This window comes from Poecilia formosa, unplaced genomic scaffold (assembly GCF_000485575.1).
Source record: "Poecilia formosa unplaced genomic scaffold, Poecilia_formosa-5.1.2 Scaffold5, whole genome shotgun sequence".
In the NCBI taxonomy this organism is placed as follows: domain Eukaryota; kingdom Metazoa; phylum Chordata; class Actinopteri; order Cyprinodontiformes; family Poeciliidae; genus Poecilia; species Poecilia formosa.
The window spans coordinates 1,773,874-1,801,685 of NW_006799944.1; the positions used below are offsets into that span (position 1 = coordinate 1,773,874).

Genomic DNA, 27,812 nt, shown 5'->3' on the forward strand with positions numbered 1-27,812 from the left:
TATTCAATGAGAATATTTCATTCATTCAGATCTAGGATGTGTTATTTGAGTGTTCCCTTTATTTTTTTGAGCAGTGTATTTTAACTAGATAAACCAGACAAAAACTCACTCTTGACTGCAAACCTTCCCAGTCATACCTGTTGATAGTCAACGATTGGGGGTGGGGTTATTACAATATAACATAAATTAACAGACCAGGAAGCTGTTTTCTTCATGGCCTTTTTAGCAAAGTGCCAACATTCAACTGGCCATATCTTTTTCATTTTACTTTAATTTTTATTTCTATGTGACATCATTAAAAACCTTAGAATCCACACTTTCAGAATCTCTAGATAACTGAATAATACCCAAAGTGAGCTGGTTTCGTCATGGCCAGTCATATTAACTAAACAGTGCTGTATGAGACGCTCAAATTCAAGGCTACGATCTTATAACCTAACTTTGCTTTGAACTTCTCCATAACTAAAGCAGTAGACTGTCTGCTGTATTTCTTGGTCTTCATCATGTTGTTTGTTCACTAATATAATCTGGAACAAACATCTGAGGCCATCACAGAAGAGTTGAAAAATGTTTTGAATGTGAAAGGAGATGAGTTGCACAGCAGCCAGCATAATGTGGTCGCTTCATATGCTCCACTGTGTTTGTCGTTGACATAAAATCCCGGTAAAATACATATTAGTGTGTAGATGCAACGTACAAAATGCTTAAATCTCTTCTACGGGCATGAACAGTTCTGCAACTCACTGAATCTTTCAATCTCTCCTTCCTGTATTGTGCTCAGGCCACACACTGAGTTAAGCGATTCACAGCCCTAGTCATTACAATCTTTAATATGTCGAGCTCAGCACAGAACAAGATTGTTTTCATTTGGCCTAATGATTAGATATTAAATAAGCAATGTAGCTAATTACATGTTTGGTATTAGCTAATAGGTTATTAGGACAAGTCAGTTTCTGTTTGTTTGTGCACAATGGCATGTTTGTCTCTTCGTGTACAATTAAAAGTGGTCCTGTAGGACACCTGTTTGCAATTGCAATCCAATCAATGCCTGGGACATGTAGTCTTTTGCCATCCCTCTCTCTCTCTCTCTGCCTCTTTTCCCTTCCCTTTTCGTATTTGTTCCATTCTTTCCTCTCCTTAAAAGCAGACGGAAAGCTCAGACGAGCTGGAAGCTGTCTGTGAGCTGATGGGTCCGCTTGAGCTGGGGGAAGGAAGGTATGGAGCAAATTAGCAGCAGAGATGGGAAAATAATGACTGTGGCATTGTGGGTAATTAGCAGGTATAGCACCTATGGAGGATTGGGAATATAATGATGTGAGAAAGAGACAGAGAAAAGGGAGAATGAGGTGAAAAATGAGTGTAAGCCTAACAAGAAGCAGGAAACTAGGTGTGTGTGAGTGAGAGAGTGAGAGAGAGAGAGAGAGAGAGAGAGAGAGAGAGAGAGAGGATGAAATCTATGAGAAGGTATGTTATTTGACTTTGCAATGAGGGAATATACACCGTGAGGAGGGTGAGTAAATGACATGGAGAAAGAACGATAAAGAAAGAGAAGCAAAACTACAGTGTGTATGCTATCCCACGTGCAGATAAGCATGTGCGGACTGTATACAATAAAATAGCATGACCTTGGTAGGGTCACTCTGCTCTGACAATATTTGCCAGGACATTGTTTCAAATCAATAACTCATTAACAAAGTACAAAGGAAGTTGCTGTGGGTTTGTGAGATTCTTTATTAGAAAAGAGTGTCTGCGGGCCAGCGAGGTCATCGCCGTGACATCTCAGCTAGCCTCTCGCTGCCGCCCCGATTGTCAGGTGAAATTACTGCGAGTCATTAATTGACATAAGGCAAAGGAGAGCGGGCAGGCAGACAAGGCTGTGTTTGTTCCAGGATGACCCCTAGGGCTGTGTGCATATGTGTGTACCTGGGTGTGTGTCTGTATGTCTTTATTTGGACCAGGCCGTATTTACAGCAGGCATGTGTGCGTAGAGAGGGAGAGAGAGCGAGGGGAAGAGCGAGAGAAAGAGTGGGAGACTGAGAGGGCACGGAGCTCGGTGGGTGAGGAGGTGAAAGGGAGGGCAGGATGGAAGTGTTTGATGGTTGACCTGACTGGAAGATTGGGAGCAGGGATCTGAGACCGACAATGCAGGTTCTGCCTTGGTCAAACACACAGCTGCACACAAATGTGTCCATGAACAGATGTTCTGTGCTACAGAAGACACATGTGCAGAATATGCTCTCGCAGAAAAACAAGACCAAAATCCAACTAAAACTATTCCTCTTTTAGACTTTCAGATGACTTATCTAAATACTCTTAAAACACACACCTCTGCTTGGATTTTGGTCTTTAACATGCAAGACGGACATTTAATTGACTTGAGTTGTCAAATAATTTTGTAAGTTTCTGAGGCATTAATCATGCATGGATACAAACATTCACTTAATTTTAGCTTTTTGTTCGCATTGCTAAGGCATTAAATGAAGATACTGCAAATATCAAAAACGTGGATGGATGGACTATGTGGGAGTCCTACAATAAGACAAATAAAACACATGTACATAAATCCTTGGAACAAACATATCTGGGCAGCCAGCAGCCAAAAAGAAAGAAAAAAAAGAGAGAAAGAAGTGAAAATAAAATGGCATCTAGCCAATCTGTTCTCTGCAGCAAGCTGCCATCTAGTCCTGGTCACTGAACTCCCCTCTGACCTGGTTCAAAGGTTATCAAGTTTCTACCTGTCCTTGGAAATACTGAGCCAAACTTCTTGTCCAATCTGTAGGTCAAAAGTCAATTAACTCTGCCTGTATAACTGCTTGTGGGTCACAGGTTGGGGGAAATGGGTGAGGGTGACCAAAAGCAAAACTCCAGTCAGACAAAAACCTGGTACAGCGACATCGTGTAGAATCATCAATGCAAATGTTTGTGTACCTGTTTTCTAATATCTGATGGGTGCTTTGTTAAGTAAGTCAATGTGCCAAAATGATTTTTACTGAATCCACAAGACGATTTGTATAAAGTTCTGAACAATGGATCAGAAACACTATGTGCTTACCAGAGCAGAAGGGCCTCAGTGGACAAACGCAGCTGGGATTCAAAGGTTTTAGCTGTACTAAATAATTGAAGCAACAAACCTTAGGAAACCTTCAAGTTCTGTGAAAAAATATACATGCTGGTTAGGCTACAGTTGCAATCAAGAAAAAAGTAGCCAACAAGGGTCGGATTTTGCATGCATCTGAAATAAAGACAAAGTTCTAAAAAAGGTATGGCTCTAATTAAAAATAAATAAATAAAAAGCAAACAAAAAAAAATAAAAAATACAGGCCTTAGCTGACGTACAAAGAAACCAAATAAAAATATGTGGTTCATTAACTCTGGAACAAGAACCACCTCACTAAATATTTTTTCAAGTGCTCCTTCACTTTCAAGACATTACAAAGACTACCGCAAATGGATTTGGTCTGTTTGCAGTTTGTGTTTTCATGAAAAAACAGACAAAAAAAAAAAAATAATAATAAAAAAAAAAACAAAACAAAAAAAAACTGAAAAACAACAATCTTGTTTTATGTTTAAAGGAAAAATATCCAAGTTCCATTATGAAAAAATCAAAAAGGAAAGCCCATAAAGTCAGAATTCAAAGGGGGGAGATAAAATGTTCTAACCAACATAACCTCAAATTCCAGTATGGCCGTTATGTTTTCTAAAACATGTTGATAGATATGGTAATATCTGCACCGTCTCACACATAAACACATGTAATACCACTATTTGTGAAAATGTTCCAACAGTGTTTGAATGCATTAAGTATTAAGATTTACACTGGGTTAAAAATTGGGTTTGATGTCATTAATAGATTTTGCTTCAGAAATAGAACAGAATGCAAGTAGCCAACAGCACTTGCTCTTGGTCAACTGTTCAGAGTTTCATAAAATGTTATAAAATTTTAAATCCAAGTAGTATTTAAGCACATCAATTTTTACTTCAAAGTCAAAGTTTTTCTTTTGGCTGTTTGAGCTTATTAGGACAATGGTGCTTTTTTTTTTCATTTGTCTTTCTATTAGCTGATATATATATATATGTATATATATATGTATATATAAACGTCTTCTTCTTGAGTACCACTTTAATTTTGGTGATGCAATAAGTGAATATAGCTAGAAAAGGAAAAAAAAAAAACTGCAAAAAATGTCAAGCAGCTCCTTCAGATCAAAAGAGTGTTTTTTGTTTTTTTTCTAATTTGTCTACAAGCTTTCGGATAATTAGCAAAGTGAAAGAGACAATTTTTTGTAAAAAGAGAAAATTAATTATTACAGTCATTTACAAAACCAAGTGGCGCTTAAAGCAGGGCAATGCTCTGTTGTGTTTTTTTTTTTTGGTCCTCTTTGCTTGCCTTTCCCCCCTTCTTCTTTCCTGGGCCTGCTGGCCTAATCCCAGCCAGCCAGCCTTGGGTGAACTCTTTGGAAGCTTCTTAAGTCCATGAATGTGCCTTTTGTTCCTGCCATTCCTCCGCTTGGCTGACAGAAAATAGCTAACTGGATTACTGCTAAAATTCAGAGTAAAGTGAACTCCCAAACTTCTGTATGGCTAAGTGCTAAGACAGTGCTCCCACCCCCCATCCCACCGCATTGCTCCTCACTATCCTCATCAGCATCCCTCCTGATCAGACTTTCTATCCCTTCATGCCTCCCTCTTTCTCCTCCTCCTTCGCCATTATCCCTCTAAACATGGGCCGGTGCTGTGGGGATCTGGAGGAGAAGAGAGGCGAGCGATTAGATGAGGTTGAGAGGTTGCACACTATGAACCCGGGGCTAAAAAGTAAGAATCCTAAAAGCGGTTAAGAGCTTATTAATGTGTGTAAGGAAGCGTATTAATCAACTCAACTCTATCAGTGGGTTGCTGTGTGTTTGTGTGTGCAAGAGAACCGATCTTTGTTCGTTGGTAGAAATACACATTTTTTAGGAGGTCCTGGATAATCAGGCAAGAAAGTAAAAAAAAAAAAAACTCTGCATTTTTGTACTGGATTATATATAACTATATTATGAGGGCTACAGGTACATTGTCTTCAGGTTTATACACATGCGTGCTTTGGAATGGCATTGGGCAGGTGGTCCAGCAGCTCAACAGGAGTTGAAATCTGATGTTTGGTGCATGACAAAGGTTGGTGAGGGAGTAAGTCTTGGTGAGGCACAGTTTAAAAAAAAAAAAAAAAAAAGATGAAAACAGACATCCTTAAGAGGTTTGATTTAATCCCCCAGTCACACAGACTAAGCAAACTGAAGCAGAAATACAAGCAGAGCATGTGTGTGTGCGTGTGTGTGTGTGCTCATTGTGAGTGTGTGTAAGCATGTGGCAGCTTACTCCAGGGCAGTGGCAGGAAGAACAGCAAAACAGTGAAAGAGGAGGCATAGTGGAAAAAAAAGACAAGGTCATACTCACAACTATCTTTCACACATTTGGGTTAAAGGTCAAAACTCAAGCGGTTACAACAAAAAGCAGGCATGCTCACTCATTAGTCTTTAGCGCAAGTCTTGATACCACTTAACTTGATAACTGCATCAACAGTTAAGTGAACATTTTTGTTGTTTTTATTTAACTTTTTTTTTAGCTATAAAATAAGGACAATCAATGCAAACAGATCCACAAAATCCAGAGTATGACCGACAGCAAGAGAATGCAGACAATGAGCCTGCAGAACCACGCAGTCAAATGAATGCATCAAAGTGGTGTTATTACTGTATTTACTCCCTCTCCATCCAAACCACCTACATACAATATGGAGCGCTGTTTAACTGCATGTCCATGCATGTCAACTACCTGTTAAAAGATTACAATGCTACCACAATGTGATTAAAGTAAACAAAACCTCAACATAATTAAGGAGTTAGCTAACAGGAGCATCAAGATCCCCACTGAATGCATTTGGATTATGTGTTCCTCAAGACAACAATGGCAAAAACAAACCCAAATAATTATATCCAAAACATGCAGTACAATTATATTCTCAAGGAGGCCGCTAAAAGTTAGCACTCAGTGCTAACAGAAGCAGAAGGCTCAATGCTGCTATCAAACCAGTGGTCAGGACGTCTTTATTAACACACAAAATTCATGTCTGACATAAGCTTTGCTGTCATTTTTGCATTAATTGGAGCTTCCTGCTTTGCTGTACACCCCATTTTAATGGAGAGCAGGAACTGACGCCTCAATCAGACAAGTCTTTTGGAAAGTCCCTCTTGATACAGGCAGAGTAAACAGACATTCCCCCCTACAGTTTAACCACACTGCAAAGATGCTCTGATGCCGGGGGACCATGTAAGGAATCCTGTGGGTTAATACACAGTGGAACCCAACATTTTGACTTGTTTACTTGCAACTTTAGCATAACTGAACTTGGACTACAAAATCTCTGAAAGGAGAAAAATGGCAAATTCACAAAACTGATTAACTGGAAGTCATGACCTTTTTCAGCAATTACACAGAAAACCCTGTGATGTCATAGCTAAGAAAATATAATAGGAAATGGAGAAAAATGAACAGACTGAAAAATATACCCCCCAAAGAATATAAATATATCTATGCAGCACCGGTATAGAATAAATCTATTCTGACTGACTCATTAAATACATATTTGGGACTGATATATTGAATAAATATCCAAACAATTTTACAAAGAGCTAATGCTTGACACATCAGGTAGGAGTTGCAATAGATTTAACTTTGGTTAGCTCAAAACACAGCTAAATTTAGTGAAAGTTAATGAAATGCGTGCCGTCTCCCATGATTTGTAAGGGCAAATTAAGTAAAGTCTGCATCAGCTGTCAAAACAATCTTTTGACCAAAACTAAGATCATTTCAAACAGAGAATAAAGTTGTCATTTTTGCTGTATCGCTTTAGTCCTACAACTAAAACAAGAGGCAAAAGTGAGAAAGACGCTACAGAGGATAGTACATGCAGGGTTGTGTAACGTAATGATCGTATGTCACAAACCTAATGTCAGACACTGTGAAGCTAATTCCTCATGTAAGAAACATGTAAAGAGGTGTGATGGAATAAGACACCACTGACGCTAATTATGCCTTATTAAAGTGTGCATAAAGGTACTGATGGAGGGGTGAGAAAGAAGAAGTGTGCACTGACAGCTCACACATTGCCTGTTAGTCCCACAGCAACCCTAACTCCTGTCAAAAATCACAGTGACACTTTTCACACACATGCAAGCATACACTATCACTGTATACATTTTCTGAAATTCATTACTCTAGAGCCATGAAGCAAAGTTAGGTAAATATAATTCACTCTTCTTGTGAAAAAGGCTGGATGTGGAAATAATGTTTTAAACATTTACTTAAAAGAACTATTTTAACAAACTTCAAATCGAATGGGATGTAACACAGGATGTCTTTGAAGGGGGGTAACCTTGCTTTCACTGTTCATCACATTTATTTTGACAAAGAAAGTAGATTTAAGAGTCATTTCCTTTGTTTGACCACAAGGTAAACTGGCTGAGCGAGGTGCTTTAAGCCATGTGTGTGTGCTTGTGCGTGTGTGTGTGTCCATGGTTAGAGTGTAGCTGATAAGAGTGTTACAGTGTATTTGCAGAGTGTGTGTTTTGAAGATAAAAATCCCAGTGGTCAACAAGAGTGTTGGGCCAGAGATTCACTGACCAGCCCTTCATCTGAAGGAGAAAAAAGGGAGGGGAAGAGGGAGAGAGGGAGGTAGCCATGTGGTTAACACTTGCTCACTGAGAGGCGACTGGAGCACAGCCAACCTCTTCACACACAGGCTGACCACACAAGAGCCTCTCTTTCTCCCTTTGCTTTCCATCCTCCCTTCATCCCTAGTCACCTAACAAATCCTTGCCTTGCTACTTCAGCAAGCTCAGTCACCATCCGCACGTTTTTACCACTTTTCTGTTATCAAAATTTGTCCAATTTCCTCTTCCCCATTTTCTTATGTACTTCTCCTCTACTTCCGTCTACGACCCTGGAACAGTCTGTCTGTCTAGAACCCCCATCGTGCATGATTTTGACAAACATCTACCACTCTCTCATCTCCTTCCAGTCCAAAATTTCCTTCCTCCCATCTCTGTCAGCATGAATGTGCTTTAATCGCTCCTACTCACCCGTATTGGGATGCGTTCGGTCTCAGTCTCTTTCTGTGGGTTGCGGTATTTCTCATAAAATTCCCTCTTCTTTTTGCTCTCCTGTTCATCTTTGCGCTCCCTCTTCTCGGCAGGTTCATCCGAGGGTTCGGCAGGAGAGTTAATGGGGGAGTCCTTTGCTGACTTCTCCACCTCCAAGTAGTTCTCATTGGGGTTGAGCACCATCACACCATAGTCCTCCTGAAACATACCCAGCACAAAGTTGTGTATAAGAGCAGAAATCCGTTACTTTAACTGATTAACACTTTCACTATCGAGTTTACTTGAAATGCACCGAAAAACGTCTAATGGTTCCACGATTTTGAAATCAACGCAAAATCCGGTCGTTCTGACCAGTGAACAAACCACAACTATGCAGCAACCAGGTTGCATTAGCAAAAACACTCTTAATTGTGGCCACTGTTACTGAAAGAAACAAAGTTGGAGAGAGCAAACTCATGTAAAATTATATTTAAAAGGGACCAATATTCTAGACATATGAACACATATTGGTTTACCTGAGCTGTCAGAAAGAAAGGGGAAGTGATACTTTCAGCAAGTAACAGGAAGGCTCATATAGTACAGTTATTACTTAGCATTTGAAACCTCTGTCTATCATGAACCATGCTGGATTTCAAAGTGTTGTTAGCCTCCAGGAAATCTACAAATTAGGGTTAGGATTGTATGGAGAATGCTTCTTTAGCAATACCAGCTGAGTAATTTGCTAGTACAAGACACCAGAGGCAATTTAAAATATATAGTCAGATTAATTTTGTCTATTTTCTTATAAGAATAAAACTCTTTTACACTGAATCCTCTTTACACACATTAAAATTAGTATCAGCAAGTCAGAGTTTTATAGTACTGGACATTGAACACCTCGACATACATTTGTTTTGCTAACCTTTTTACCATCAAAATGTTTCATGAGGCAAAATTATATTAAAAAAAAAGGTACTGAAAATGTGTATATATTATCTGTATATTGTGTTTAACTTTTCACACTTTTAATAGATATGTGAGTCAGATCAGAAACTATTAAGCACCAACTGAAAGCTTGACATTTGGCTACAGTTGTTTTGCCCTCCTTTGTCAAATGCCTTTAAAACCAAAGATGAACAAACTTTGGTCATAATTTCAGCTTAAAAAAAATCATTAAAAAAATTAGAAAAAAACCCACAAACATAATAGCTGTATGCTCTTTAGAGCTCATCCACAGCATATCGGCTTATCTCTGATTCACGGTCTTTGTGTTTAATAAAGAGCTCAGCATTGGCCATTTGTGAGCAAATATCATTACAACACTTTAAAGGCACGGCTTCTTGGATAACTGTGGGGAAAGATGTGAATCAAGGCTGAAAGAAAGGGCAGTGAATGAGATAAAGGAGAGTGTGTCACTGCAGGGACAAGCTTGAGAAGTAACTGGGGGATTGGAATTCAGCAGTGGTAGTTTCAGTCAGTGAGTAGCATTTAGTGACTTCCAAAGGCCATGTGTCACTTAATATCAAACCCAATCAATACTACCATCACACAGTGAGGGTTTGCAAAGAACATATCTTTCTGTAGCTGCTTGTGTTTCTTTGTGCATAGCTTAAAATTGTGTTATTCGGCATTTCTGATCATTTAACAACAACCCTTTAAAATAAAAAAAAGAAAAGAGTGTTGGATGATAATATCCACACAGAGAGAAATTAGGGAAAAAATATGAAAGCATTTTTCAGGAAATGAAGAGAAAAGTGTATGGAGGGACAAAAAAAAGGTCATTCTACTGAAGCCAAGTGACTTTTTCAACTTTGAACCTGTTTTAATTAACTCTGTTTATTATCCCAAGTCCTTTGTTAAAAGGAGGAAATAGATGGATTCCTGTTTCACTTTGACTGTCCTTTCTACACACAAGCCCTAGTGTAAATACACATATCCATACAAACACACCAGAAAATTCAATAATGATGGCTGTCTGCCAAAATCATTTCAACACAGGCATTTCAAATTAAACATACGCTGGGATTAAGTAAGGAACAAGCAACAACCAGAAGACCTTTAGGAGATACATTTCAGTTTCCTTTGCAAATCTCTAACGGACACAGTGTCGTTCTCATGGCAGCACGTCTCCTCTTCCTTAATAAGTGTTAACACAATGTGCTTGTCTTCCGTTGACGCAGCATGTGTGTGTGTGTCCCTCCTGTGCCGACTGACATCAAACCTGCCACACACCCTGTCCCTTAGCACCTGCCGTGTGTTGACAATGGCAAAATGGCTCAAACGGCAAAATGACATGTTCTCACTTATTAATATTGAAGAAATTTCTCCTGTTCTCACTTCCTGTCAGTCCGAACATTCCTTTCTCGATAGATGTTTGTAACGTTAAAGGTTAACATCTATTAAATTACCTTTAAAATATAACGGTTTTCATTGAAAACAAAACCATGTTTACACTTACAAATTATGAAATATTGCAATTTCGAAAAAGAAATTTGTATTTTTAGAAAACTTTTTGATTTTATACTACATAATTTGACCCTTTTGCAACAGTTTTAAAGTATGAAGATATTTGAACAGAGTATGGTATCTATTCATCCAAATGCTTTTAGATTAATCTTAAAACTTAGATGTATAATAATTATAGTGCTTGCATAGCAGCAGTGAACTGGATGTATTAGACCGACAAGTTAAATTCAACATCACAGAGATATATTCACACTACTACTGAAGTTTGAAGACATGAGCCCACATTCCAGCACAGTTAGATGAAAAAGTACTGGGAGATGATGGGAAGAGTGAAGAACTGAAAAATGTGGACAGAAATTAAGTTATAGACAAATTAATAAAACAAAGATAATGAGAGAGAAGAGATACAGCTTGTACACAATAGCTTTGTGCCACTGCCCACTGGTGGTGGTCTGATAAAATAACTGACAAAACCAGCTAAGCCAGTTTAAAGCTTTTAATCTGTAAACACTGAAGTAGCGCTTTCTAAGAGATACCAACACAATTGTTTGTATGTACTGCACTGCATCATTGAGAAAACAAATAATAATAATAAAAAAAATGACCATCTTGTGAAATGATGGCAAAAAACATAATTCATATACAAAATAAACAAGTAAACATACAAATCACCCAATCTTTGTTAGATATGTTTTATGGGGCGAGTCGTATGTCATCGGTTCTCAGTAAGCAGTTTTCCTTTACTTTCATTCTGATTTGCAAAGGGCAGAAGTTAATGGTTTAGATCAACGATCCTCGTGTTCTGACATGAACCCTGTGTCCCTTAAACATGTTTAGTCTTACTCTGACCCTTAACTTTCTCTATCCTTAAGCACACTAAAGCCAACATCAGGACCTCGGCTTCCAGCCATTAGCTAGTCTTTAGGTTATGGCCTATAGCCCTTCCTTTAGAGACACAAATACACATAATAAACCTAACAGTGCTAACCCTTTCAGCTGGCCAGTCACCCATGAGAAGATTGCTGTAAAGAAGACCAGCAGCATTAGAGTGCTTTATTTGGAGGAGCAGGGCTGTCAGGTTCATCTATGTGTCGGAAGCCATCATTCATTTGAACACTGGGAGGACTGCGCTGGAATCAGGAAATCCCAGATGTCTGTGTCCGCTCACTTTCTACTTCTATTCTTTGAATCAATCACTCTGGAACTTGCCTGTTTTTGTCTGTGCAAACTTATAACAGATTAGTGAAATTTTACTTAGCATAAAAATAAGATAGTTTTGGTATTAATATTGTTAATATTTTGTGATTTTCCAACATGACATAAAAAGCTAAAATGTTTTTTTTGTTTGTTTTTTTTTTCCAAAATCTTCCCACAAAGCCTTTGTCCAATATTTTTAATCTGCACATTTGCTTCTTCCAACAAATAGGTCTGTCGTACAACCATCCTTAGTTTGGTCTCTGTCTTGTGGCTCTGTCTCACTGTTACCCCCCACCCCACCACCTTCCACACACACAAACAAAAATCTGATCTTTTGTTTTGTGATGTGCTGTCAAAGTGTGAATCCCGCACAGATGCCCATAGCCATCTTTGGGTCAACATGCTTTTTTTTTTTTTTTTTTGACATGTCAAAATCTCTCTCACACATTGCTAGCTTTGCTAACACCTCTTTTGTCCCTTATACACACTGTCTTCGATAAAATAGACACGCACAATCCTCTAGCTGTAGGTCAATCTTGTCTTTCTGCTGTAGTGTGCAGGCTAAGTCCCTTCCCATGCCCTATGGGTGCCCCTGTGCCACTACCATACTGAGTCTCTGCCCTGGGGCCAGCGGTCAAGAGGGTCACCCCGGCCCCCTCTGAGGGGGGAACAACCCGACCCTCGCCACCGTGCTCTGGACGCTCCTTAGCTCTCTTTTGTCGGCCTGTCCCCACTCTTAGATGGCACAACAAAGACTGCTGCTGCTACGGAAACCGGGGCTTGTCTCGTCAAATTATGAAACCCGTCGCTGGTCATCTCCTTTTATAAAAACATTTTTAAAGAAAAAAAAATATGAAATTGGAGTTAATCTAATAAAAGTGCCACATTTCATTTGATTTTTTTTTTTTTCAAATTAAATGGTAGACATAAAACGTTAGTCTTAAATATCCTGGCTATGACTGCAATATCAGCTACAATCTACAACAGCCATGGTGTCTCTACTAGTCTTTTATTTTGTTAAGATGTGTGTTTGTGCACCTCTGGGTATCCACATCTCGGTAAGCACACAAGTACAAGTGAAGGTAAATAAGATGTCCCTTTAAGACAGCAGCACCTCTATTTTTCCAGTCGTGTTGTAATGAAGTGAAATGTGTCTAATGTGCCGGAGCGGGGGACAGAGCCGGCTACACTGAGAGGGTGTTTCATCTGTGTGCGTGGAGCTCCAGGACGCTTTGATGTGAGAGCTCTCATGTACTGAAGCAGGGATCCGGGCACAAGGAAAAGGACATCACTTGACAGGTACAAAGCATGGCTGATAGCGGTCACGGGTGCATGGAGTGAGGAAAGTGGATGGTATGGTTAGGTGAATTGGAGGTTGTGTGTGTTATGTCACTGTTGCCTGCTGAATAAAAGAAGAACATAAATGTTCTTTTATTCACCTTTTGTACTTCTATCAAAAAACATTTATACATGTGTGTTCATGCATTTATATTTTAAGAGTAGTTGCTCAATAAATTAGGATTAGAAACTAGCTCTCAGGCTCTCATGTCGTCTCGTCAGGAGACGAGATAAACAAAGAGACATTTCCTGTTACTCTGCTCCCTTGTCTCAACAATATGATGTTGCCAGTTTGCAGAAAGAACTAAGCAAAAAGTAATATTTTTTATAAAATATAACTGAAACATTTTCTTCATTTACCATAAATCTTTATAGGTTGAAGCTATTCAGACCATCAATTAAGTTTAACTCATAATTCACAAATTTCTTATCCCTGCAGGCACAAAGATGATGTAAGACAGATCAATTTCTCAGAGCCATCTGACATAATGGGAAAGACAAGAGAACATGGTATAAAGTAAGTAAGATCTGTGCTGAGGAAATAAGAATGGTTGAGGAACCAAAGGGTGGTAAAGGAGGTGCAAACATCTCCAAATATTATTTCTATAGCACAGTACTAAAACAAGTATTCACTTTTAGGAATTGTTCACATCTTAATCGGGTCACCAAACAAATGGGTACAGAGAAAATTAATGGACAACACTAAAATGTTTTGTTTCTCTAATTTTGTTATTTTTAAGTGTGCATTTAGGTGGTTTATTTCATAAAGTAATCACAGCAGAGTCTATTCAACCATGTAAAAACAGATTAAATGTTCAAAATAATAATAAAAAAAAATGCAGTGCTTTAAGAATCCAAATAACACAAAATCAAGATAATCTTTACTTTTGGAAAAGAAAAAAAAAGCAAATGTTTTAACTTAGACTGGTGCTTTATTATCCACTATTCTTTAGCGTTGCTACTGGGTTCAGGAGATTCCCTAATCTGAACCTAACTGAGATGATTTTATGCTTGAAGTTGGATTTCAACAGATACTGGAATAGAAGGGCTGTCAGAGATGTAGGGATGCTGATTTCAGGAAATAATTTCCATTGATCTCTTCTTTTTTTTTTTTCCAAGAACTTCCCTTTTCCAAAAATACTTTTAAAAATTAGTAAGCAAGCACACGTGCAAGACAGACGTGGCAGATGTGTGTTGATGATCAGTAGTTCAGATAAAGGTACAACAAAATATCTACTGGCTTAAACTTTCCAATATTTACAGTCAGAACCATAGCTAAAGGGTTTAAAACAACTAAAACAGCAAAGAATGAGATTGTACAGATTTTTATATTCCCGGAGTGCACAGGGCAGAGAGGTAAGGGAGGTGGAAAAGAAGAGTGTCATCTTGAAGTACCTAATAGAATAATGTATTTTAAGGCCTTATAACTCAGGTTTACTAGGGATATTAGTATTTTTCAGGAGCACCGTATGCAAAGAGAACAAAAAATAATTTTCTGTATGAAAATGACAAAGATATTAAATGTTTACAACTGTTAAGCAAAAACACAGACTCTTAATAATAAAAGAGATGTAATGCAACTGAGGGAGGAGGTAAATACAGTAATCACAAACGCACACTCTTGTTCTATTTCCCTCTCTGTCAGGGCCACCCTGCTCTGTGTGACCTCGTCTGTCTCAGCCTCTGTGTGAGCTAACTTTCCATGCAGGGCCCCTTTATTCAACTGGATTCCCTTCCTTTTTTCTACCTCTCTCTTTTCCCCACGCCTGTCTCCCTGAGGCCGAGATACCACACACTTCGCACAGTACTGTCAGATTAAGTCATGGTGCCCCCTTCTCTCATTTTCACACAGCACCAGTTCGAGACCCCCCATAATCGCAAAACACACAGTTTTGTTAGAGGGAGAGCGCGCAGAGGTGGGAGCGAACTTACTGTACTACAGGGGTTATGAAAAAGACGTGTGGATTTCAGAGGTGATGTGAGAGGAGATGAGACAGGATTGTCATCAGCCTGTCAGCCAAAATCAATCATCCTCTTGATAACTAGCTATAGCTACAGGGCCATGCAAGTACTTGAAGTCGGGATCTAAATGTGATTTTACAGCAAGATCACAGATGAAAATGACAACACTACGAAGTGTGAGGTTCACCTGCACTCAGAGAAGTACACATCCAGTTTTCTCCATAATCATTTGCAACACTATGAAGATTTTTCTTTTTCTTTTTTTTTTTTAAATGCCTTAAAACTACTGTTTTGGAAATGTTGTAAGCTGAACATGTCAGACCTTTAGAGTTCTCCAAGAGTGAAATTTGATGTTTTTGTTTTCTTTCCTTATTATCGTCATTATTGTGTGTAATAGGAATCTTTAGATGGCCTAATTTGTCAGTACTTTCAAAAAGTTGTGTAAATTCAAACTTTTGAATTATTAAGCTACCAGACAATTTTTTCTAGTTATCCCTTAAGAAATGAAGATCAAAACATACCAGCCTTATAGAAAGCCATGTTGTCTTGCATTCCCCATTGTGAAAAGTAGCAAGGAGGAACAAAACTCCATGGTAACTGATAACTGTTCTAATGGTATATTGCAGTCTTAAAAACTTACATTTCTAAAAAAAAAAAAAATTAAGTTCTTGGGTATTACTATTGGGTTTAAAGTGTTTCTAATGAGATGCCAGAAAAAGAGTGCAATAATGCCCCTCCCCCACTTGTTGCAGCACACTCAGCCTGCTGTATAAAGCTTCTGTCCCTTTGTCTCATGGTATGAAAACTAAAGCACCATGCAACACTCTTATTTATGTAATTCTGTTCTAAAGCTACAGAGAGAAGGTGTGAGAGGCAGGCTACCTTAGCAGATAGCCCAACTAATTACCAAGCAAATGTCAGATTCTTAATAGTCAAAAGGATCAATATTTATATTTACAAATGCAACTGACTAAACTAAGAGGTGTATGTTTCATAATGCCATGCAAGTTTATACATCAAAACAAATAAATAAATTCCAATAAACAAAATAGCTGCTACGTGTAACATTATTATAACCACAATAATCAGTCTGTTTGAATATTTTAGCAGCAATAGCAACAATAAAAAATATGTTGTGTTCATACATATAAAACAGATGCTACAGTAAATCTAAAAAGATAAACATAAAAAGCTAATTAGAGTTATACAATAGGCCAATGATGAACACAGATCATTCAAGTAAAAAAAAAAAAGCCAATTTGCTAACAAGGATTTTACTTTTATTTTAAATACATATACTCAAGTTAAAAAGGCAATTTGCTTGGGAAATGATACAATATGCACTTATGTTACTGCAATGAATGATGTGTTCCTTTCAGGACTTTTTACACTTCTTACAAATATTTCAGATACAAGTCCCCTTTGTTAACGTAGGTATAAAATACACTGGAGTTTATCTTATACCTTTTTATTCTGAACAGTTCATCCTCTGTGTTGATTTGTGTGGCGTGAAATAAGACTGCACATATGATTACATTTTCTAAATTCATCTTTTCATTTCAACATCAAAGACACTTTTTTGTTGCGTGCTTGATCTAAAATAATCATACACTAATTTGGCCTGAGTAAATAACTGTGCAGTAATGATTATGTTTTCCTTTGATCTTAATGAGCATAAACAGCTTGGGTCAGAATAAGAAACTAACCTTTTGAGCTAGTCAAGTCATTGAGTCTGCAATGAGAAGTAGAGTTTTTAACCTTGGCTCGGATGCCTGGGCTCATTTGGATAGTGTTTATATGTGGAGCTGAATATTTATAAATGGGTTCAAAGTGGAGCAGTGGGGTGGAAGAAGCGAAAAGAGTCGTACACCATCTGATCTCTCATGCCTTCGCTTCTCTTTGTGCCTATATTTACATTTATTTCTCCGTTTTACGTTCTAATTCTCCCGTTTTATATCGCTACTCTTGACCTGACTATTTTCAGCACATCTGAGGAGACAGGAAAACACTCGTATGGAAAGTGCCACGGTGAAAAGCCCAAAAAAGCCCAGTCAGTTATTTCCCAGCACTTGACGCTGAGTGTATTTGCACAACTATCGATGCTCAATGGATGTTTGGAGGCTGAATGTCCAGACTGACACTGCTACTTTAATGAACACACACAAACACAAGCATGCATGCACTCACACACACACACACACACACATTGAAAAACACGGAGTTTGCAAGCCTGCTTCATCTGCGCCCAGCACGACACACACAGAGGGAGGTGAGGGGCTGGAGGTGGGGGCTCCTGGATAGGGGGTGGATGTAGCATTAATCACCGTCCAGGTGGAAATTGTCAGAGCTATCGATTGTGCAAGTAAATGTTACACAAGTCATTTGTCAACTTTTTCCCTTTTCCCTCCTACTTTTAACTTGTTTAGTTACATCAAAGCATGCCATTTACAACAGGACAGTTGAGAGTTTGAATTCACAGGGCAGATCATGGATGTGTTACTAGGCTAAAAAGACTTTAAAAAAAATGATCACAACCAGTGAATTTATTATCCAACATGTTTTAATGCTGAAGAAAATGCGTTAACCATCGGAAAGGAAATAAAGTCAGTAAAAAGAGTCCACAGTTCACCGAGGGAAAGCTACAGGGAAATAAATACAGCAGGCTTACAATGCTGCCATTACCATTTTGGTTTATATGTTCTATATTGTCTCCCCTAAGCATACACATGTATTTTTAATGGCGGCACAGAGAGATATAGATCATGGAATGATAGGTGCCTCCCCATTCTCCCACATAACTATTTAATGTATAAATCAGGAGAAGAGGTGAGCGGAGATGCTACAAAATGAGTGTAGACAGGAGGAGGAGAAGTTGCCCTGGAGCATCCCTATCTTCAGGGGCATACATTACTGATTAACAGGCGTAAGAAAGATAAAGATTTAAATGTACAAAGAAAGGAATATGATGCAACTTTTTGACAAAATGAAAGCTGTTTTTAAAAACTTTTGACTAAAATGAATCCATATAAAACATTGATTACAATGACAACAATGAATGCCATAGTACTTAACTAGAGCAAAGCAATCTCACCTCCTTTGACAGCTGTCCAATGTTTCTATTTTGCCATCTGGACAGGTAGTTGTGCTGATGAACACGTGCAAGTCGAGTGCGAGGTACATGGCTACATGTACAGACGGAGTCAGCAGGGGGTCAATGGAAAGACACATTTAGTAACTGCAGACACATGTAAGCACATATGTGCATATAAAGAAAGAGACATGTCCACAAAACAAGCAAAAAATAAGAAGTGTGCGTGTACACAATACACACACACTTCATATTTGTGTGTTCTTTATAAATTATGAAGGACATCTGTCCTCTAAAACATGGGTAGTTTACCTGTGCAACTACGTACTGTGACAGTTTTTCCAAAACATTTACATACACTTCACAAATGTCCATAAGATTTCAACTTTAGTTTAACTTTACGTCATTGTAACAGCGAGCTTCAATGCATTTCAGTTCAATTTTAAGTCATAGACCAACACAAAGTAAATCAATCAATCAATACATCGTGGAACCCATTTTGTTGCAATTTCAGATCTGCAAGGGGGTTTCTGTACAAGCTTTAAATGTCTAGAGATGGAAACTGTTGTTTATTCTTCTTTTCAACACATCTCATGTTCAGTCAGACTGGATGGAGAGCGTCAATGAACAGAAGTTTTCAAGTTAGGTTGTAGATTCTCAACTGGATTTAGGTCTGGACTTTGACTGGACAATTCTAAGATGTGGATATGTTTTGATCATAACCATTCCACTGTAGTTCTGGTAGTAAGCTAGGTGGTTGTTGTAATGCTGGAAGGTGTCATACACTATCATGTTACTCCACCTCGGAGTGCAATGTTAAAGGTGCAATGCTAGATTTCTGCAAAACACAAAGAGTATATGTAGGATAAGAAGTTAATTTAATCTTACCAGACCACTTTCTATCACATGCTTGCTCTGTCCCCTACATGGTTTATGGTCAACTACAAAAGGCGAAGTCTCATGGCTTCCTTTCAAGAAAACCTTTTTTGTTTTCAAGACCTGTGAATTTGGGATTTCTCCTATTGATTTTGATTTCTCCAGTTCAATTCCAACTGGAACAATCAGCAAAGAGAAAGAGGAATTATGAATCATGACTTCAGTCTTATGTTGATAACTTGGCAATAGCAATGGCGGAAGTGAACGAAGCAATTCAGTCGGTGTTGGTCATGCTTCTGAATATTGAGCAATTAAAGTCGGAGGTCATTTCTAGTGAGCTTCATCGAGCTGGCACATTATATATGCCAAAGCCAAATGATAGCGACTGGTTAAAATAAGATCCAGTTGTTTTAAACTTCAACAGCGTTCACATCCCCAGCAACCGATCGTTTCTCTATAGTCGAGGGTCCAGACCCTCTATTAAGCACAGTGTAGAATGAAGGATTGTTGTTGTTTTTTTGTTTTTTTTCTTTTTTACCAGATTAATGAGGAATAGCTGTCCTGTCAAATTAATTTGTTACCTCATTTGGGGATTTATGTAGCTTTTCAAAAAGTTAGATGGATGTCCATGTCTTTGTGGGGTTGGAGTTGCACCTCACTCCACTTTCTGCTTATGGATAATGAATTAAATAGTGTTGTATGAGGAATTGAAAGCCGTCTCTTAACCCTATTTATACTTCTCCACTTTATTTCACACCTGTCTGTTGTGTTCTTTAGTTTTCATTATTTACTAGTATTATCTAACAAACCTTTTGAAAAGCCTTTGCATCATTGACTTTAAGCTTTATAATTATTATTGTTGGTCTATTACAATTCCGGGAAAATACATAGAGTCTTTGATTGTAATGTGACAAAACATGAAGACGTTGCAAACCACTACATTAACTGCAGGTACAGACAATACAATTACCATCATTTCACCAATGATCTACTATAAGTGAACAATGAAGCTTTTCTACAGATTAATCTTACTAAACACCATAGAATCCCTGCAATGTCATAGGACCAAAGGTCAAAGAGAAGTCGCTTCACCTCTGCCCTGTTATTGTGACCTAAAAGTGACAACCAGAGATGGAGCTGGTGGTGCTGCTGATGTTGCTGGCTGTTGCTATGTGGCACAATTTGGTATTTCATGAGAGGCGTGAGACAGCTTTCCAACATCATGTATAAATTATTAATTTCTATTTGGAAACGTGACAGGTCAGAAAACGGAGAACCTGAAAACCCCCTTACTTGCTCACAGAACCACTAACACACGGACGCTCCAACTGTCCGAAAGTTTGACCTCTCTCTAAGTGGAGGTGCACCACAGGTCTGTGAGTCAGGGAGGTCGCTACAGCCAATCACAAGCTGTGTTTGAGGTGTGAAGGGTAAACACTATGACTGGTCTGTCCTGCCATTTACTCTGCTTATTTTCACAGCGTGTAACCCGGAGAAGAGGTGGCAGAGCATATAGCATATCTGTGTGTGTGTGTGTGTGTGAGTGTGCTTGTAAGTCTGTGTTCAAGCACATTTTCCATTGTGTCATTACCACATGGCTGGGTTCATGCTTCACAGCACACACATGGAGCTGCATGTTGTAATCCCCTTCATCCTCTCACCATACACGCGGTGGAATCCACGCTTTGGCAACTAAGGAAACCAAGCATGTAGCACCAGACATTTTCTTATTAACCTGATGTAGTCTTCAAAAATGGTTGAGAACAATTAACAATAGAAAATGTACACATTTTTCTCACGTGCAGCCACCCTCAATCCCGCTGCTGCCTCAAGCCTCACTAGAAGCTCTTTCAAATTTACCAATTTTTTTCCAAGACCACCTGTTGTCTATTATTTTTACATACAGCTTTTCTCATAAATCATAACACTGGGTAATTAATCAAGCTGTCAAAACAGAGACCGGGGGTCACCTGGGGGGTCGGAGGTGGTCGCAGGGCCGATGGAGGTCAGGGTCACACCGCATTCCTCATTTTTAAGTTGGGACGGGAGAGGGGCCGGGGAAACAAAAGCGAAAGCAGATGGAAGTGCGTGTGTGTGGGGGGGTTGGCAGATGAAAAAGAGAGCTAAAGAGACACAGGGACATAGGAGAAATTGACAAAGAGAAGAAAAAAAAACTGAAAGAAGCCATCAGCTGCCTACACATGAAGACAGGGAAGGGGATTATAAGTGGGGAAGACATCACGTAGTTGGGGGGGGGGAAAGGGAAAGGAAAGGCGGGAATAAAGAAAACAGAGAAGGAAAAGAGGCATGAGACAAGAACAAAGGAAATCTGTAGGATTTTCCTACTGTATAGAGCTGAAATTGGCTGGAGAGAGAAGAAAGAGAAGAGACGGCGGTGGGGTGGTGGCTCTTTCGATGAGAAAATAGGAAATCAGTTGTAGAAGTATGATTGTTATCTCATTCTCTTTTCTACGGTGTGTGTGTGTGCTGGTATGGGTGATGAAGCGGACAGATATCTCTCTCAGAAGACCGTGAATCGGTGTCTCAGCGGGTTGAGAGTCAGTTTAGAGACAGGGCTCTGGGCCTGGAGTGGAATGTCACCAACTCCGTAACATACACTGATTAGATCGCAATGATTAAACACACAAATGCTGAAACCAACACCTGAGTCGACTCTTAGGCATGCACACGTTTCTGACTTCTTTCAAATTACGGACACGGACATTAACCTGCACTCCGCAAACACTAAGTCCATTTATTTTTGTGTTAGGGCATTATTTTTATTTTTTTTAATTATTATAATTATTTTGTAATATGATCTAAATTATTAAAGAGATATAATATTGTAGTCAGTGTTTTTTTTTTCCTGCATGAGTAACAAAGGTGCTCTATGGCAATGATGAAAAAATGAAACAACCAAAATAGCAAAGTATACTGATGTTTATGTTGGAAAAAAAAAAAAAACTATTTAAAAAGTAAATGCCACCAAACTTATACTGCTATGCTTGAGGCCCCCTCCCCTGCGTATACGTGTGAATTCTCAGGCGTGGCTTGCTCTATCAAAAACATCAGTCTTGAATAAGGCACCAAACCATTGCGCAAAATTAGCTGTCACCCTTTCCTCAAAATCTTTGTTAATCTTGTTTCCAGTGTTTGCGGATTTATCAGCACATGCATCAATGTCAGCTCCTTGGTTACTGAGCCGCACTACTTGGTAGAAGATATAATTAAAAATGTTTGGGGTGTCGGGGGGGTGGGGGAGGCGAAAGGGGGATGTTGGTGCGGAGTGCGACGGGAAGACGGGGCGGAGTGGCGTCTGGGAGGAGGAAGGTGAGGTCTTCCTCTCGTCTCAAAGTTTTCCCTGGGAGCCGGAGGAAGACAAAGGCATTGATAACAGACAAGCGGGCTTGGCAGTGCATCTCTTCCTCTGACTTTTCTGCTCAGCTTCTGATATCACTCAGGTCCGCATGCGCTGCTATCTCTTTAATGACACCAGTTCCACCGATGTGGCTGCGGTCAGGAAACGGGTCTGATTGTTACCAGACACTTGACACAGAGGAAAACAACAGCCAAACGCACACCTACTGATACCACGGCCTTAAAAACAAGATGAACATCTAATCTGTTGAGAGATTTTAGCACACTGCTTAGAGAGGAAGACAATAACTAAAAAAAAAAAAAAAGAATCACAAAAGCAGAAAACACATTTGCATGTTTTTAGTCCGAGTGGAATTCAGATTTCTTTTTTTTTTTAATTATCTGACCGCTTGTTTCCTGACTTAAACTAAAACTGTTTAGCATATGGACAGACAGTGATAAATTACACTGCGGCCCACAGCTTGATCTTTGATGTATTTCCAGCACATCTCTTGTTATCGTGCAGCTTTTCAAAGAAATCACTTGCCCATCCAACTTGTGTCAAGGGAGAAGGGACATAATGCATTAAAATTCAACAAGAAGGTCTACTCTGATAACTCCCAGATAGAAAACACACAGATGTATACAAAACAGCACACACACACATACCCTTCTGGGAGTTTAGGTGCGATGCAGGGGACACCCTCGAGAGCTGTGTCACACTGCCAGCAGGTTTCAGGGCAGGGTGGAAGGAACTTTGTTAGCTCGACGGGTTGTCAGACACATGTTTAAAACATAGCACATAAATGCAAATCCAAGAATCCTACAGTATTGGCCCATGCCTTTCTACAAAGACAAGGATGTCAAAGAATGCAACAAATGTATGCTCTCGTTTTTGTTAGTACTGGTTAAAATACGTTCATATCCAAGTTGAGATCGATGGTATGGAAGTGGTAGTAAGACACTAGAGTACACCTGTGAATTCTTTACCGATCAGCATTTTCTCTTAATCAGCTCTGATCAGCAGTCAAAAGGATAATTCTTCCTGTTTTCAGCCTACAAATACATATACATATACCATCCGTTTGATATGGTTCTAACAAAAAGCAGATAAAAGTTGCGGACGTATGTTTTAATTAATTCATGTAGAAATGAAAATCAGTAGGCAATATGTTAAAGACAACTGGACATCGGTCTCNGAAAATGACAAAGATATTAAATGTTTACAACTGTTAAGCAAAAACACAGACTCTTAATAATAAAAGAGATGTAATGCAACTGAGGGAGGAGGTAAATACAGTAATCACAAACGCACACTCTTGTTCTATTTCCCTCTCTGTCAGGGCCACCCTGCTCTGTGTGACCTCGTCTGTCTCAGCCTCTGTGTGAGCTAACTTTCCATGCAGGGCCCCTTTATTCAACTGGATTCCCTTCCTTTTTTCTACCTCTCTCTTTTCCCCACGCCTGTCTCCCTGAGGCCGAGATACCACACACTTCGCACAGTACTGTCAGATTAAGTCACGGTGCCCCCTTCTCTCATTTTCACACAGCACCAGTTCGAGACCCCCCATAATCGCAAAACACACAGTTTTGTTAGACGGAGAGCGCGCAGAGGTGGGAGCGAACTTACTGTACTACAGGGGTTATGAAAAAGACGTGTGGATTTCAGAGGTGATGTGAGAGGAGATGAGACAGGATTGTCATCAGCCTGTCAGCCAAAATCAATCATCCTCTTGATAACTAGCTATAGCTACAGGGCCATGCAAGTACTTGAAGTCGGGATCTAAATGTGATTTTACAGCAAGATCACAGATGGAAATGACAACACTACGAAGTGTGAGGTTCACCTGCACTCAGAGAAGTACACATCCAGTTTTCTCCATAATCATTTGCAACACTATGAAGATTTTTCTTTTTCTTTTTTTTTTTTAAATGCCTTAAAACTACTGTTTTGGAAATGTTGTAAGCTGAACATGTCAGACCTTTAGAGTTCTCCAAGAGTGAAATTTGATGTTTTTGTTTTCTTTCCTTATTATCGTCATTATTGTGTGTAATAGGAATCTTTAGATGGCCTAATTTGTCAGTACTTTCAAAAAGTTGTGTAAATTCAAACTTTTGAATTATTAAGCTACCAGACAATTTTTTCTAGTTATCCCTTAAGAAATGAAGATCAAAACATACCAGCCTTATAGAAAGCCATGTTGTCTTGCATTCCCCATTGTGAAAAGTAGCAAGGAGGAACAAAACTCCATGGTAACTGATAACTGTTCTAATGGTATATTGCAGTCTTAAAAACTTACATTTCTAAAAAAAAAAAAAATTAAGTTCTTGGGTATTACTATTGGGTTTAAAGTGTTTCTAATGAGATGCCAGAAAAAGAGTGCAATAATAACCCCTCCCCCACTTGTTGCAGCACACTCAGCCTGCTGTATAAAGCTTCTGTCCCTTTGTCTCATGGTTTGAAAACTAAAGCACCATGCAACACTCTTATTTATGTAATTCTGTTCTAAAGCTACAGAGAGAAGGTGTGAGAGGCAGGCTACCTTAGCAGATAGCCCAACTAATTACCAAGCAAATGTCAGATTCTTAATAGTCAAAAGGATCAATATTTATATTTACAAATGCAACTGACTAAACTAAGAGGTGTATGTTTCATAATGCCATGCAAGTTTATACATCAAAACAAACAAATTCCAATAAACAAAATAGCTGCTACGTGTAACATTATTATAACCACAATAATCAGTCTGTTTGAATATTTTAGCAGCAATAGCAACAATAAAAAATATGTTGTGTTCATACATATAAAACAGATGCTACAGTAAATCTAAAAAGATAAACATAAAAAGCTAATTAGAGTTATACAATAGGCCAATGATGAACACAGATCATTCAAGTAAAAAAAAAAAAGCCAATTTGCTAACAAGGATTTTACTTTTATTTTAAATACATATACTCAAGTTAAAAAGGCAATTTGCTTGGGAAATGATACAATATGCACTTATGTTACTGCAATGAATGATGTGTTCCTTTCAGGACTTTTTACACTTCTTACAAATATTTCAGATACAAGTCCCCTTTGTTAACGTAGGTATAAAATACACTGGAGTTTATCTTGTACCTTTTTATTCTGAACAGTTCATCCTCTGTGTTGATTTGTGTGGCGTGAAATAAGACTGCACATATGATTACATTTTCTAAATTCATCTTTTCATTTCAACATCAAAGACACTTTTTTGTTGCGTGCTTGATCTAAAATAATCATACACTAATTTGGCCTGAGTAAATAACTGTGCAGTAATGATTATGTTTTCCTTTGATCTTAATGAGCATAAACAGCTTGGGTCAGAATAAGAAACTAACCTTTTGAGCTAGTCAAGTCATTGAGTCTGCAATGAGAAGTAGAGTTTTTAACCTTGGCTCGGATGCCTGGGCTCATTTGGATAGTGTTTATATGTGGAGCTGAATATTTATAAATGGGTTCAAAGTGGAGCAGTGGGGTGGAAGAAGCGAAAAGAGTCGTACACCATCTGATCTCTCATGCCTTCGCTTCTCTTTGTGCCTATATTTACATTTATTTCTCCGTTTTACGTTCTAATTCTCCCGTTTTATATCGCTACTCTTGACCTGACTATTTTCAGCACATCTGAGGAGACAGGAAAACACTCGTATGGAAAGTGCCACGGTGAAAAGCCCAAAAAAGCCCAGTCAGTTATTTCCCAGCACTTGACGCTGAGTGTATTTGCACAACTATCGATGCTCAATGGATGTTTGGAGGCTGAATGTCCAGACTGACACTGCTACTTTAATGAACACACACAAACACAAGCATGCATGCACTCACACACACACACACACACACATTGAAAAACACGGAGTTTGCAAGCCTGCTTCATCTGCGCCCAGCACGACACACACAGAGGGAGGTGAGGGGCTGGAGGTGGGGGCTCCTGGATAGGGGGTGGATGTAGCATTAATCACCGTCCAGGTGGAAATTGTCAGAGCTATCGATTGTGCAAGTAAATGTTACACAAGTCATTTGTCAACTTTTTCCCTTTTCCCTCCTACTTTTAACTTGTTTAGTTACATCAAAGCATGCCATTTACAACAGGACAGTTGAGAGTTTGAATTCACAGGGCAGATCATGGATGTGTTACTAGGCTAAAAAGACTTTAAAAAAAATGATCACAACCAGTGAATTTATTATCCAACATGTTTTAATGCTGAAGAAAATGCGTTAACCATCGGAAAGGAAATAAAGTCAGTAAAAAGAGTCCACAGTTCACCGAGGGAAAGCTACAGGGAAATAAATACAGCAGGCTTACAATGCTGCCATTACCATTTTGGTTTATATGTTCTATATTGTCTCCCCTAAGCATACACATGTATTTTTAATGGCGGCACAGAGAGATATAGATCATGGAATGATAGGTGCCTCCCCATTCTCCCACATAACTATTTAATGTATAAATCAGGAGAAGAGGTGAGCGGAGATGCTACAAAATGAGTGTAGACAGGAGGAGGAGAAGTTGCCCTGGAGCATCCCTATCTTCAGGGGCATACATTACTGATTAACAGGCGTAAGAAAGATAAAGATTTAAATGTACAAAGAAAGGAATATGATGCAACTTTTTGACAAAATGAAAGCTGTTTTTAAAAACTTTTGACTAAAATGAATCCATATAAAACATTGATTACAATGACAACAATGAATGCCATAGTACTTAACTAGAGCAAAGCAATCTCACCTCCTTTGACAGCTGTCCAATGTTTCTATTTTGCCATCTGGACAGGTAGTTGTGCTGATGAACACGTGCAAGTCGAGTGCGAGGTACATGGCTACATGTACAGACGGAGTCAGCAGGGGGTCAATGGAAAGACACATTTAGTAACTGCAGACACATGTAAGCACATATGTGCATATAAAGAAAGAGACATGTCCACAAAACAAGCAAAAAATAAGAAGTGTGCGTGTACACAATACACACACACTTCATATTTGTGTGTTCTTTATAAATTATGAAGGACATCTGTCCTCTAAAACATGGGTAGTTTACCTGTGCAACTACGTACTGTGACAGTTTTTCCAAAACATTTACATACACTTCACAAATGTCCATAAGATTTCAACTTTAGTTTAACTTTACGTCATTGTAACAGCGAGCTTCAATGCATTTCAGTTCAATTTTAAGTCATAGACCAACACAAAGTAAATCAATCAATCAATACATCGTGGAACCCATTTTGTTGCAATTTCAGATCTGCAAGGGGGTTTCTGTACAAGCTTTAAATGTCTAGAGATGGAAACTGTTGTTTATTCTTCTTTTCAACACATCTCATGTTCAGTCAGACTGGATGGAGAGCGTCAATGAACAGAAGTTTTCAAGTTAGGTTGTAGATTCTCAACTGGA

At 38.8% G+C, this 27,812-nt stretch overlaps 1 protein-coding gene across 1 annotated transcript in view; it reads right to left on the minus strand.

The window, feature by feature from the left end:
- The window catches only part of arb2a (ARB2 cotranscriptional regulator A), a 169,187-nt gene that overhangs the window by 91,232 nt on the left and 50,143 nt on the right, over positions 1 to 27,812 (minus strand). Inside the window, exon 7 of the mRNA XM_007562727.2 lies at positions 8,118 to 8,336. Within this exon, the coding sequence (XP_007562789.1) occupies positions 8,118 to 8,336 (219 nt within the window). The remainder of the gene's footprint in view (positions 1 to 8,117; positions 8,337 to 27,812) is intronic.